Raw genomic sequence first — 15,063 nt, forward strand, 5'->3', positions numbered from 1 at the left:
ACTATCTTTGCCAACAAGGATGTACTTTGTTTGGAAAACAACCACCTTCCTGCTTATATTGACACCAGCCGTGCTTGTGAGAAGATGCTATTGATTTAAGAGTGTATCAAAGTACCCATGTTAATCTACTGTGTTTACTAAAAAAAGATTTTATTCAATTCACAAAGTATGTGAAAAAAAGAGAAAAACTTCAGCACTTACTGTCCCTTCCCTCAGGTAGTCCCCCCCAGGATGTATCTCTAATGTACCATGACAACCTGTTATGCTCGACTCTACACGCCTGCAGCCAAACAGAAGGGTTCATTCCCCACCAGTGATCAGCAGCGAGCGGGCATCTGGGTGCGTCTCCCGCTGAATGAGTGTACCGCTACAGCAGCAACACGACAATACACACGTATGCATAATTAGGCGTCAGCATGCATGTGTTTATTAAATGGGCGCATATGTAAGTGTGTACTCGGGTGCTTCGGCTGAGGGCTTACTTGTCTCATACACGGGGATAAAGGCAGCGGTGCAGTGATGAGCTCCTAATCTGAGTGCATGTGATTGGTCCGGTGAGGCTGGAGAGATATGAGCGTTTGACTTGTTAAAAGGGATGTTCTTCACTTGGAGCTTCGTTGGCCCTGACATAACTGGGACATAATTCTCCTTGTCAAAACTAATAATCAATTCCCACTATGAGGATAATCTGACAGTAGACCCCCAGTGAGCGTGACGCAAGCTGTCCTCACTTCCCCATATATTATTAACAGCCACAACGGTTACCAGTAGCAACTGAGATAACCCCATGTAGCCCCTCTCCACAAGTCAGTAAACACTTGACAATGGGACTGATCTTCACTGTGGGCTTTGATGCTGGAGTTTGACGCTAATGACCAATAATACAGAGCGCCAGAGAGACTGCCTGTTTCTGCAAATTTGGCTAAAAATAAGGAAGTGTTCATTCCTCCGGGCTTTGTATGTGTGTCCAGACTAAATGACCTCTGAAGGTTTTGACTTATATCAGAACACTAGCCGTTCTTTTTATATGTTATTATGTTTTTTTGGATTTTTTTTTTGGGTGGATATATAACCTGTGTATGGTACAGTGACAGCAGGTGTCCCCCAGGGGGTGGCAAGATGAGCAACATCGTTCCTCAACTGGATGGAACATTAATAACATGAGGACCTGGGGAGAAAGCTCCATCTGGGCCAGGCTGGTGCAATGCTGAAGGGACAGGCCACTGACTCCACAAGTCTATAATCCCTCACATAGTGCACTGGAAGCCCGCTGGGGCAAGTTGACAAACACGCAACTTTTCCAGATAATCGACACCCTTGAACGAAGTGACCTCCTCCTTCCAGTGTCACACTTGAAAAAGAAATAAAAAGCTCAATTTAATGGTGTTTGTTTGTCAGAACCTGACACTTTTGACTGCAAATGAGCTCTCATGAATAATCACATAATTATTTTGCGTGCCCTTCAGCCTTATTCCCTGGTAGGTGTTAAATAAATAACACTGAGCCGGATTCACTTTCAAGCAGGTGAAAATTATCCAAGTAGGGAGGCGAGGCAAGATAAAGGAAGTAAAATTATTAAAAGGTCAGGTCACTACCACTCAAAAGGGGCAGCGATGCTCAATATTGTAGCAGTGCAGCTCAGTGACTTGTCATTTCCATTTTTTATCACCACCTCTTCTGTAAGTGCTTGTTAATCAATACACTAACAACAAGGATTCTCTCACTGTGGGAGCTTGAAGCACAGAAGCATGAAGTGTTTACACCAGCCCCTCTTCTTCACCCCGGTGTCTCAGTCTGTACTTTTTAAAAAATACAAAAATTATATCTTTGTCCAGCTTTGGTGGAAAACTTCTTTGGATTTCCTCATCTCGGTGTAAAAAAAACAAACAACTACTACAAAAAACCTCCCCCAAAAACCTGAGGTTGTATTCACATTTTACACTGCATTCAGCTAACATTTTTTATCTTAATGTCCAGGGTGTAATTTGTAGTTGCCGATAACGAAAGGTCTCAGTCTGACATTAAGGTTTTCAGGTATTGTACGCTGCTGGCCTTGGATAGGAAAAAAAGGGAAAGAATCTTCATTAATATAAAATGATTGCCTTGTCTGCTAGATGCTGCAGAGGAGTGGCTCCATTTCATATCCAAAGATCTTTCTGAGTTTCAGCTGTGGCTGACTAATCTTGTGAGGCCCACTGTCCATGCCTGTCTGGCCCCCCTTTGTAATTTAATGAAGATATTTTGGTGTCACTTCTTTTTTTTTTTTTTTTTTTTTTTTGAATTGACAAGAAAAAGGGACCTTGTTTATTACTTTATTTTGGCAAGTAATAAATGAACATGTTTCTTAATTTCATGTTATCAATTTGTTTTTGTTATTTCAGGAATCTTAAAAGGAAAGAATATTGGCCGTCAAGGTATGATGTGACAAATATTGCAGCTTTTCTATTATGATGTAACTCCTGCTTAAGTTTGTACTAAATAAATTAACTATCTTAACTATGTAAATACAAAAAAATACAATATAATTAAACTTGTACTAACTATTAAACTAGTTACAGGCAGAAAACATGAGTAACATAGGCTGTTGTCAGTAAGCTCTATATAAATGGCAGTCCAGTATAGAGCACTAGAAATAATGGGGAAAACACAAGGAAGGATCTGGGAACAAATTGGCAGAATAAACACTAAAGACAGCAGTGCAGCACAACAATGAACAAACATTATCCCAGACACTGAGAGCAATCATTGTAAAATGGAAACACAAGGCTAGCACAGCTAAACTTAATCAGGGATAAGACAAGGGAAGTAAAGCTGAATACAAAGCATAATAGACAAAAGACTACAAAAATAAAATGGGAACACAAAAAGGCCTAACACAGAAACAGACTCTTAATGAGAAACATTTTACATAAAAAAAAAAAATCAATTCATACAATATTCTATTTTTATTGTGTTTTTACAAGAAACCATCTTGAATCTACAATACTTTTTCTTGTAGATTCAAGATGGTTTTTTGTCCTCTTTTTAAACTTTATTTTAGTCACGATTGCTTTGGGTTTATTTATATATAAATATAAATGAATATGTTTCTTAATTTTAATTAATCAATTTGTTCATTATTTTGTTGTTTTATGAGTCATTAGCATTCATGATTTGCAACATTGAGGTATGTTGTGGCACATAATGCAGGTGCTCTATTAAGACATAATTACTACTAAAGTTTGTACTGACTTATTCATTATAAATACACAATATATAAATGCATGCTAACTAATAAACTAGATACTGTGAGAAAACATGACTAATATAGAGTGCTGTACTAATGTTGTCAGCAAGTTCTTTTTTTTTTTTTTTTTTTTTTTTTTTTTTTTTGGTGTCACTTCTTTGCGGGAGGGCAGACACATGACTTTGATCGTAAATGAAGGTGAAGGTTAAAAGATCGAAACTGAGGAGCCACAAATGAGCTGCGTTGAATTAAGGGGCATCACAGTTCTGTCTCAGCAGACTTGTGATTTCCTGTCAGCTTTTTCCCCCTTTTTCTCTCCATGGAGCTGCCGATGCCTGATTGTTTTTCTCGACTGAGGTAATTCAAGTGCACTAGCCTGGAGCTTCCCTGACTTCTGTTTATTAGTCATTCATTTCTGAGATGCCTTGGGCAATGCGATCTGCAAATTTCTCTCCATTTAGGAGTTCTGCAGGCCAACTGGATCATCGTCCAGATGCCCAGCAGCACTGCACTACTGGGTTCTTAATAGTTAAACTTAGTTTTGTCATTTGAGAGTGGAGAAATTGTGTTTGAATATACTGTATGCCTTCATCTGAAGTGCTTATTAAAGCCTGAGTCAGACTTGAGATGGTAAATCTCACATTTGAAACGACTTTTGTATGTATAAGTAAAGTTCAGTAACAGAAGCTTTCTTAAGTAATAATAGCAAGTTCTCACAATTAAAAAAAAATATGTAGAAACTGTATATTTATCCTTTTACTTCAGCAAAAATGCAGAACTTTAATCAGTCAGTCATCCACCTCCTCTTATGTGGTCTAGCATAAAGTAGTGGATTTATATCTAAAGTTGAATTTTTATATGAAATTTGTAACTTTTAATGTGATATAATTCTGCAAACTAAATTTGTTAATCTCCTAATTTGGCTGATACTGACTGTGGCATTTTTACTTTTTGAACAAAAAAATCTTCACCAGAGAATAATGTGAGTACCACAAATATGTTGCTGCAAAATGAAGCAGATCCTGTCAGCTAGGCGAGGCAGGCGACCTGAGCTGCACTATGTCATGCACATTAACCTCACTCTTTTCGTGCCAAATCCCCCAAATTGGCAGTCTAATCAAGCCCCAGAATTTTCCTGTCGCTCCCTCTGACGCGTCAGTGCTGCACCTGCCCTGCATTGCATCCTGCTCTTTCAACCCCAGCATCCACACTGTTGGCTAAGGGGTTTGTTTACTCTTCACTCTCTATTTGCATCATATTTGTTATCTTCCCCTGTAAGAAAGCAGTCGTTTCAAACGTGAGCTGTCTGACTGAAATGCCACACATGTAGGACACATGCTCTCTGTACTGTCTCTGGATGTCATTTATACTGGGAGAGCGCAGGTAGTAGTATATCTGCTAGAACAGGTATCAGACGGACAAGGACTGTCTCTCAGAGGAGCATTTATAGATAAGTTTAAAACACGTTAGATGTTCTCACCATCCACACAGGAGGGTTTGTTGCGTGTCGTTCCGGCCACTTTCCCCGGTAAACAGGAGCACTTGACTGTCTGAGAGCGCTCCTCGATACGATTCTTGTTACAGCATCGGTGGGCAGCAATCACCTCGCACGTACCACCCTCTGGAGAGAGATTGAAAAGACACCCTGTCAGTAAATGTGAGATGTTAATAAGAAACGTTTAACAGTAAACTATCTGAAGCAACCATGTAATAAGTGTCCTTAACTCACTGCAGTTTGAACTTGAAATCACAAACGAGCAACAACAACGCAGATAAAAGATGGACATCCTGTATAGGGAGCTGCAATACAATCACTGGGTACTTCTACCATAAGTATATGAAGCAAATTAGCCCTCAAGGCATCTCAATAACGCCATCTAATTGCCTCTTACTTGGTGCTGACTGTTCTCACTTCATACCAATCAGCACATGATTGACTCTGATGCCAATACAATAATAGGCAATAGTACACTAAAGCAATAACTCCAAAGTATAGGTGACATCAGTCGTGACAACTGCTGAACAATAGGTCCCAGTCTGACAAAGGGGTATGTCTGTGGAAAGCGAAGGTGATAAGCACATATAGCAATAGTAGGCCAAAATAACAATAGGGAGGGTGAGGGGGTGATGGAGCTGAGGGACATCCTAAAATGAGTGAGACAGACAGAAAGAGAAAGCTAGAGGACAAGGTGTGTCTGGATACCAGGGACTTGGCATACCGGTGAGTAATGAGAGAGCCACTGAAAGTGCCCCCTTCACACAATTATAAAGCGTGGGGCTAATGCAGCCAGCAGAGCTGCAGGAGAGAGGCCCTCTATCACTGCTCTCCCTTTTCCTTACGCCCCAGGAAAAACTCTTTATCTTCTTTTGACAGGCACCACAACAGACACCAGCGTCCAGCAATTAAACTGGAGCTCATCCCAGGACAAGGGGAGAGGAGAGGAGAGTTTAACTTATTGTCTCCAATATCCAGAATAGAACAGATAGAGTGCAGAAAGAGAGGGAGACAACCAAATGCCACGTTTAATCTTGTCTGTGCATTATTTTTGTGGCGATATGGCTTTTTAAAGAGGACATCCTGCTGTGCTCAGACGATGCACTTGCTTCTGCTGGCATGACAATCAACGGTGTGTGCGTGTCTCTGGCCGGGCTGGTTGTGCAAATGTTTGAAATGGCTCGGGTCATGAATTACAGAACTGAGTTCCCAGCAGCCTAGACAAGTTTGGCAACAGTTTTCTTCTCCCATTCCCATCAATGTCTGCCTCGGCCAGACCAAAGGCCGATGAGATCTGGATTAAAAGGCAAACATTTGCAATCCTGCTGGACCGCGCTGTCGTGCAGAATTAATGTCACTCTCTCCGTGCTTGTTGTCTTGATATTTCTAGGCAGGAGGAAGCAGAACACAGACTATAAAAGTGAGGAGAACAATCCCTCGAGTCTGCTAAAACCCCAATCCTCACAATGTGTTGCCTTGTTGAATATTTTAGCGAGAGTTTCCTGACCTGCGGACTTACTTTTAAGTCAAAGCAGATCGCTAGACAAGAGAGGATTTAATGTTGCATCATAGAATATTGAATTGGCCTGAATCCCCACACCAATAATACGATACATGATCTGCAGGTTAGCGCTACCAGACTTCCAATGGAAAACCTCTGACAAGGTACTACCAAAGTAAACCCTAACATATTTGCATCTGTTATTTGAATGTGATGAGAATGATCTTGATCTGTGTCGCTGGACTTAGTTGTTCAGTGGAAGTAGAGTTAAAATTCATTGTTTCTCCACTTTGTGATTCTGTTAGGTAAGAAAATGGACCACTTATCCCAAATGGTAATACAGTTTCATTTAATCATGGAAGGGTGTAACTCAACCCCCGCCCAAAAAAACCAAACCAATACAAAACAAACAAACAAACAAGGTGAGGTAATGTTAGGATTAACTCTGGGTTTTCAGTATCATGTAGCTGGTTTACTTTACATCGCCATGGTAACTTGTGCTCTGCTCCAGCACAGATTAGGGATTAACAGGTCCAAAATCCCAACCTAAGGACTAAACAGTTCTTTAGAAAACAACGGCATCATCATTCCCGGAAGATCAATCCTAGCAAGAAGGTCTAAAGGATCTACAGTTTTTGTCTTCCCTGATGAGGATCAGTAATAAATACAGATTATTAGCAGGAACTCTATTCCCTGTGCATGTGTGAAAGGTTTTTTTCATGTTGACTTAATGTATGATCCTAAAACAGAAGTATTTTTACTTTTCGTCCTTAATTTAAATTTGCACGTAGATCCTACCCTTGAATTCTGTTTTTATAGATTATTTAGTCTTTACTTTCTCTCAGGCTGTTCAACATCACTGCAGCTGAAAGAATAAGAACTAAATCTGTAGGCCTATTATGCAGAATGGAATAACAATTTTAATCTGTAAAATTCAATCTGATAACCACCTTTTTGTGTCTGCTTATCCCAACTGCCAAGTGAAGCCAAATGAAAGACATCCTGTTGATGTTGAACTTTGCTTTTGTACAAGTTACAGTTCAGCTTAGGAAGTCAGCAGCAGCAGAGATTAAGTCGCATAATGAGATCATGAAGGCAGCTTTTATACAAATGGAATGTATATATAGTTATAGAGTATTTAAAAGTAGAATGGGAGGGAGAGCCTTCAGTTTTCAGGCCCCTCTTCTGTGGAACCAGCTTCCCGTTTGGATTCGGGAGACAGACACTATCTCTACTTTTAAGATTAGGCTTAAAACTTTCCTTTTTACTAAAGCATATAGTTAGGGCTGGACCAGGTGACCCTGAATGTCCTGAAAAGCACCTTGAGGCGACTGTTGTTGTGATTTGGCGCTATACAAATAAAATTGAATTGAATTGAATATGGTTACTATTTAGCTGACTAAACAGACAGAGTGCCAATGAACCAGCAATTCTGGTCATAGATTAAAAAAAAACAGCTGGACGTGAACTGTTGCAGAGTGCCAATCTAAATGTTGTAAGCTGTCTTTGTAGACTTTAAACTGTCATACCCATGCAAGTCAGCTATAAACATACATACTTGGTTTTGAATGACCAATGAGGAAGTGCTGTATGATCATATTTTTACATTTTGTCTTTGGGATTGTTTAGAAAAGTCCAGCCCTGGACAGATGTTGGAAAGAATCATCTTGACAGCTGTTTCACCATGAGGGGAGGATGCATTAGAAACTTTTGCCCAATTAATTAGTTGATGAATTTTGAAGATATGTTAACTCAGATAAAAATCTGAGCATTATCAATTGCTTGTAATAGAAATCCATAGTGTAGTATATAACAGGCTTTTGGCTCTCACAGTTGTTTTGCACCTTCAGTAAAATAAATTAAAAAGTAATTGTTGTCTGGAAGGACAGTGCATTACTTTGATTTTTTCTTAATGCGGTACATAAAATATAGTATGACTGACAAAATTACCAGCAATACAGCGAAGGCATTTGATTGACAAAGCAAAGCAAAACAAAAAGGAAAGCAGACAAAAACAAAATGAAAACAACTGATGTTGGTGGAATATGGCTGTGTGTTTTAGACCTGTGAAAGAACATAAGACATTTAGTGTTTTATCTTTACCATATTCATTTCTAAGAGAACAGACTGAACAAACATCCCTAACATGCACACAAGCATGTTTTGGTGCGATTCCCAGCAGCATGATCGCGATGAAGCATCTGGTATGTGGAGGAAAGAGCAGCTTCATTACTCTTCTGGGCCAGTCACTAGTGCCACTTAGACAACAAATGGCCATTTGGACAAGCCATATTGCCATTCAGGTAACTAAGAGCTCAGAGTGAGGTTAACGACCATCTATTATCGTCACATAAATTTGGTGGTTTGTGTCTCAATGCATATATTGTGTGGTATTTCATAACAGATTTATTCTGCTCACGTGCACAGTAGTAATCAGTGTGTGTTCTGGTGCAATGTGGGATCAGAACAGCTTAAGACTGTGGTTGTGATGGATGCAGTGCTTGGAGCCTGTCAGGCAACTAAAGGGGTTAAAACAAACTGCAAAGATGGAGTGGGTGACGGTGCACTCTAGCCTTTGGTGAAGGAAGGTGAAGGGTATCGATGGGACCATTGACCGGTCATTTTTCTCTCGGCAGCCTACAGTGACAGCAGTCATTAAATGAGTGGATGAGGTGATTATGCTTAAGGAAATCAATGCTTCATTGTTTTCAGCTTAGCCCAATGGCCAATTAGGAGGTGTTAATGAAGGAAGGCTGTAAAAAGTAGAGATATATATGAGAAGTAGGAATGAGAGTGCAAGATAGGAAGGCATAGATCATATCAGATATTTCCTCTGGTTATCAAAGTTTATGTTTGTGGAAACCACTCTGAACTTAACTATAAAATAACTTTTTACAGATATACAGTATGAATGCACCAAGTTAGTACATCAGATATTCTTTTCAGCGAGAAGCTATAGTTTAGAGATTGACTCCTACTGTGTATTCTGTGTTATAAGTCATGAGCAGCCTTAATGCTTCTAAAATAACTAATGTCTTTAAGACTATATTGGAGTATGGTGTTTAGTGTTAATCAAGCCTAAACCTTTTCATTAGTCTGGTTTAACCTGAGTTTCTAATGCTTGTGTAATGTTACAGTGCCAGAAATAATCCACAAGTAAAAACCGGTCAAAACTGACTCCCTGTTTACTTTCTGCAGAAATGGACTGTGGGTTGCATCATCTGTCAAACAGCATAAAATTACTCCTGTCACAGATGAAGACCTCAAGCTTACTGCTGGAGGAAATAATTTTTACTATCTCATATCGTCTGTTATGAGATATTGTAATTATTTCCCTGATGGACGAATTAATAATTGGGGATTATAAGTTGTACTTTATTAGTTATATTTCATGTTCAATTTCAGAAGAGAAAAGACTTTAAGGATGGGTACTCTCTTCTAAAAACAGATGGTTTAGAGGGCGCATGGCTGTCTGATATAAGCCAAAAAAGACATATAAATCAATCACATTTTGTTATCTTAGGCTGAATGGTAATAAATTATTTAATGGTATAAATCTAGGTATTTTTCTACCAAGTAGAGTTTTTTTGTCCATTTTGGTGGGAACTCAAAGCCATATGTGAGATGCAACAATCTTTAAGACAGGGAAACATTAAAAAAGGAAAAACAAACTTTCCTCTAGGTTTGTGGACCATTCAGGTGCCGAGTTTGCAGCAGTGAAACGGTGTCTTCCCAAAGTCAGGATATCGATGCAAATCAGCCAAATCATATTTTTGTCTTTTCAGTGCTCCCTATTCTGTTCTTTATTCATATTCTTACTCTCTTCTTTCAAACTAAATACATGTCATTTTTAATTCAGGGCACAAAATATACTAAATGTTGTTTTCCACAGCAGCAACTGTAACATTAGCTAGTTGGGTCCATACAGGCAGCTTTCGTTTGGGGGTGTTTGTAACAGTCTGTTATGTGGCATGTACAACACAGGGTTACAAGCAGCTGAAAATGTCCACATGTCTAAGCTTTTTGAACAGGTGGTGTCGAAAATTGCACTCATCAGGTTTTTACATGAAAGGTTAATGCACTTATAAAGCCAAGTCTAGTTGTGGAGGGCGCAGAGGTGTGGACCCAAAGGCAGGACGCTGGAGGCAGGATCAAATTGACTCATAGCTCACGCTAAAAACTGTCACAGTAAAACAGAAAATGAACAAATAATAACTGACACAAGTAGACATGAAAGATGAAAATAAATATTCACAATGAAAGAATGTGCAATGGAAAGGCAAAGTGAAACGCAGAGGGAACTAAATATTAATTTTGAACGGGATAAAACAAAAACAGAAACTAAAACTCAAATATGACAAGAAACAGAGACAATAGGAACAAGAATTCATTATCATTCAATTAGCAAGTCTTCTTTTCCATCCACCCTGTGTGTGCCTGACAGAGGTGGAAAAGATTACACTAAAAAAATGGCACCTAACACAGACAACATTTACCTTACTATAATGATCGCAGCGTATGGATGTGTATATATCTGGTGGGCCAGTATGAATGAAACTGAGCAAACATCATCACACATACAGCCATTATTAACATCTATGTTTTTAAAAAGTATTTAAATATGACAGAAACATAGCTTAACAGATGGCAATTCATTCTTTCATTCATTCAATGTGTTCATTCATGGCCTATGTCAGGGTCACGGGGGGGCTGGAGCCTATCCCAGCTACCAAAGGGCCCTGGAGGGGTTTGTCATGGTCCCCGCACCTCGCCAGCTGACATCAGTCAGACGCCTTGTTTGTTTATTCTCCCTCTCTCGCCTCTGCTATCTCTTTCTCTCTCGCTCTCTCCCGCTCTCTCTTTCTCCTGCCGGGGCGGAGCTCAGTGTGGGCTCCCGCCCCTGGCCCACGCACCTGGGGATGATCAGCACACCTGCCGCTGATTATGAATTAGAGGGCTACTTAAGATGGCGGACCTGCTCTACTCGCTGCTGGATCGTTGAGCCATCAGCGTCAGGCAATCTGCAAAGTTTAAGTCGTGAGGACGCCTGAACCTGGAGACTAACTGTTTATCTGTATGTGTGTAGATTCCCCCCTGGACCCGTTCCCTGTGCACTGTGACTGAGCGTGAGCCAGAGTGGTGGTGGAGAGCAGAGGAGCTGTTTGCGTTTAAGGAAGCCGTGTGGAAATCTTCCCTCCCTGAACTTCTGCCCCTTTCACTCCCGGACCCTGGAACCCTGGCCCCCTTTCCCCAAACACCCTTTGTATATATATATTTCACTGTGAAGAGCACTGTAAATAAATTCACTCTTGTTTGAAGGAGCTTGTGGTCTGCGCCTGAGTCTGCTTCGCTAGCCTTGACAGGGTTGGCACTCTGACACAGGGCTAACACACAAAGACAGACAACCATGCACACTCACAGCTACAGGCAATCTGGAATCACCAATTAACCTAACCCCACTAATTACATGGCTTTGGACTGTGTGACTGTTTATTTAAAATATAAATGAATTACTATGAACGCGACAGTTTGAGGTTAAATGAGGAGTGAATTTAGATCGACAGCCAGGATGTGAATCTGGTAGGGTACAATGTGTATTACAGCTGGGACCTTAGATTACTGACCACAGAGATCAATAGATCTAGAGTCCTATGCCTCTTAAATGTCTCTTTTATAATTACAGGCATGTGTTTTTTGGAGATTATCACTGGAAACACCAACATTAAAGTATGACATGTAAACATGAAACCCCAGATTTACAGATCACAGCAGGGTTGTGTTTTGTTTTTTGTTTTTTTCTCTAAATGAACAGATTTCTATGTAGCTTACAAGCTAGACAATAAATATATATCTGTATATCTCACTATTTTATATATATATATATATATATATATATATATATATATATATATATATATACATATATATATATATATTGTTGAGTGTTTATAAGCAACAAAAGCACTAAAGGCTGTCAACAAAATTTAACACACTGTACTTTATGGCATTGTTGACATAATCGGTGAAAAACATTTGAAGTGCTTTCATTTATGGATGGTATGTGTTTCTGCTGTTCTTTACAAATAACATGGTTTTGTTGCACACTATCTGACCTTTAAAAGTGTGAACAATTTTAAAGTAATTAAACTATTTTCATTTTATTAACCATGTTTTTTGGCAGTGTGGACCTCTATCGCGTTTCCCTGTGCCAGGTCAGACGTCGAGTGAGATGCGAGACACGAGTTGCATGTAAACAAGGGCTTTAAGAAAGAAATGTAGTGCAGTATCAAACTATGTGACCATAAATGTATTGAAAATATATTGATATAGTTTAAAAACATCTGTCCAATACCAAGGCTTAAAAAGGAGCCGAAATTTTGGCTGCTTTAAACCCATAGAGTAGATAGATGGATCACTGTCTTGCTGTGCATATTCTCAAGGTCACAGCAGCATGACAGCTTATTTTGCAACACCTAAAGGCTTCAAGTTCACAGGAAGTGACAGCTGCTTTCTATATTCAGAGTGACAAAGAAAGCTGGCAACTGACAGCCTTTTGATCACACTGAATTAGAAATTTTTTGACAGAAAAATTAAGGTACTTGTAACAATGTCAGCACCAGATGGAAAAAAAACCCTCTTTACACTACACCTTTGCTCAGCTGCAGTTCGACAACTGTAATCTATGCAGCGGCAAAGAGCAGTAATCACTGGCTCACCATCAGCAAAGCATTTCTGTCACCTCCTCTTTCTCAAGCTCTCTTGATCTCTCTCTTGCACTGCTTTTCTTGCTGCTACAGTTATTAAGTAATAACATATGGCCCAGTGAAGGGACACAGCAGTCCCTTAAGCTTCTCAAGGACTCATCATAACAACTTAATCAGCGCACACTTGCTGCTTCAGCTTGCGTGCCAGAGCCCCTATTTTGTTTTGTCAGGCAGGTGTTGCATCAACCACAATTTTCTTGCAGTTCTTTCATTTTCCTTAGCTTGTTGTTGTTGTTGCTCACTGGTGCTTCTGGGTAACTGACAGCTATCCACAGTCTCAGAACTTTTAATTGTCAATTTACATCTCAGGTGGCAAAAGGAATTATGGTTCCCTTTGTCAGTAAATAAATGTAGATGCATGTAGAGCTAAAATGTAAATTTGAGACCCAGTTTGCATTTATGAAGCAGAGTGAGAGCAGCATTTTAAATTAGCGCTGAAAATGATGCACATTTGGAGGACAAATTGAGACTCTTGCAGTCGCCTTATTTTTTTCCTCACAAGTGAACAAAGTTACCTTGTACTGTGAGCCAGAGAAGTCAATTCAAACCCTCACAAAGTTTTATCAAGCAGCAGATTGTTTGACAAGTTAGTGTCTGTCAACTTTTCTTTCAGTCAAATCATGCATAATGGAAAATGACCTCCTTTTAAAAAACAAAAAAACAAAAGCTTCTGATGCGCCGTTTTCAATCAGATGCATTTCATTAGATTTAAAAGTTCAAAGTATGCTTTGTCATGATTAGTTTTATGTTCTTTGGGAAATAAAAAAAAAGTGAGTATATTAATGACTTGTTTGAAGAAACAATGGCATCAAAGTGGCTGTGGGCCAGCTGTCCCTCTGATTATATGTTTAATGACGCTCATCAGAATTTCTTTTCGTTGCTTAAACATCAAGTTTAGTGGACTTAGGGTAACGTTTAAACACACCTTATGGAACATGTAAGTGATATGATAGGTGGTCTTTCATGGCCTTCACAATCACAGCTGGTTCCTCACCAGTATGTTGATGTTTGTGCTGATAGGAGCACTGGGAATGGTTTATACTGTAGCTGCACAGCCTTACATCCAAGGGGAGAGCAGCTACATTTAAATTAGAAATGTCTTTTACTTTTTATAATCCCAGTCATGGAACCATTTGAATGCACCTCATACTTCCATGCCTGAGCCCTAGTTACTTTCTTAGAAAACCAATAAGACTTTTACCAATGAATAATAAAAGTTGCCTCAAGAAGACAGGCTTCGAGATGTTGGAGCAGTTGAAGTATTTCCAGCTTTGGAACCTTTTATGAAGAAAAATTATAAGAAATTAATCTGAGGCATTGTTGACCATTGTTTTTCCAGTCTAAAACCATTTTGACCTACGTGTCACTGATGCATCAGGAGCTGGAGTGCATTCACCATTTATCAAGTGCCCATCAGCCCCTATTGCAGTGATCCGTATAGTTTGTCTGACCTCAGCCAGTCTGAAGGCTTTTGGCTGGTTTTCACTGACCCGTCTGTGGCCTGGATTTCACTTTCCTCCTGAGGCAGCATAACCCACAGTAATGGGAGAAGACAAACAAGTGGGCATTGCAGCTATAGTCTCGCCTGGAGCTACCACAAACGTGAGGGACAGAGGGGTAGCAAACAGGGGGGTGGGGTGCTCTAGAGCTCAAGCTGACTGACAGAACCACTGACCCAGTTATACTGGAGTCACATGAATGAATGCTGTTTTTTCCCCTCTGCTGGTATGGCTTACTCCTAAGTCTAGCTATGCCCTCACAGAATACTGAATACCACTCCACCACAGGTTGAATTTACAGAAACTGTATATGGATGGAGTTTGATAAATGAGTAGAAACCTAAGGAAAAAATAGAAATAAACATATCTAATGCACTCTGCTTTAACAGACAGACATTCTTCATGCATGAGTGCACCGAAATAGGCTCCAGTTTACTGAATAGGAAAAGTATATTGCAGTAATTGCACCATTGGTGGTAATAGTCTTGACATCTTTAACAGGTAATTCCATTAGTACAAATACGAGATGCAAGGTGCATGCTGGCCACGGCACAGGTCGATTCTTAATCACTTGTATG

The 15,063-nt window shown here is 39.7% G+C and overlaps 1 protein-coding gene and 1 long non-coding RNA gene across 5 annotated transcripts in view; one reads left to right on the plus strand and one right to left on the minus strand.

Annotated features, from left to right (window-relative positions):
* The window catches only part of LOC147330114 (uncharacterized), a 46,616-nt gene extending 35,114 nt beyond the window's left edge, over positions 1–11,502 (plus strand). The window contains exon 3 of the long non-coding RNA XR_015129068.1: positions 11,309–11,502. This is a non-coding gene — a long non-coding RNA (uncharacterized LOC147330114). The remainder of the gene's footprint in view (positions 1–11,308) is intronic.
* tafa1b (TAFA chemokine like family member 1b) overlaps positions 1–15,063 on the minus strand; it is a 126,576-nt gene that overhangs the window by 21,244 nt on the left and 90,269 nt on the right. For all 4 annotated transcript variants that reach the window (XR_015129065.1, XR_015129066.1, XR_015129067.1 and 1 more), the window contains exon 3: positions 4,707–4,847. Coding sequence is in view for 1 of the 4 variants with exons in the window: in XM_086291661.1 (XP_086147787.1) it covers positions 4,707–4,847 (141 nt within the window). In the remaining 3 variants the exon portion in view is untranslated. The remainder of the gene's footprint in view (positions 1–4,706; positions 4,848–15,063) is intronic.

The sequence above is a fragment of the Aulonocara sp. 'chitande type north' Nkhata Bay genome, linkage group LG5 (assembly GCF_057382095.1).
Source record: "Aulonocara sp. 'chitande type north' Nkhata Bay isolate Kocher_YH1m ecotype deep benthic linkage group LG5, A_spYH_male_GT1.1, whole genome shotgun sequence".
Taxonomy (NCBI): Eukaryota; Metazoa; Chordata; class Actinopteri; order Cichliformes; family Cichlidae; genus Aulonocara; species Aulonocara sp. 'chitande type north' Nkhata Bay.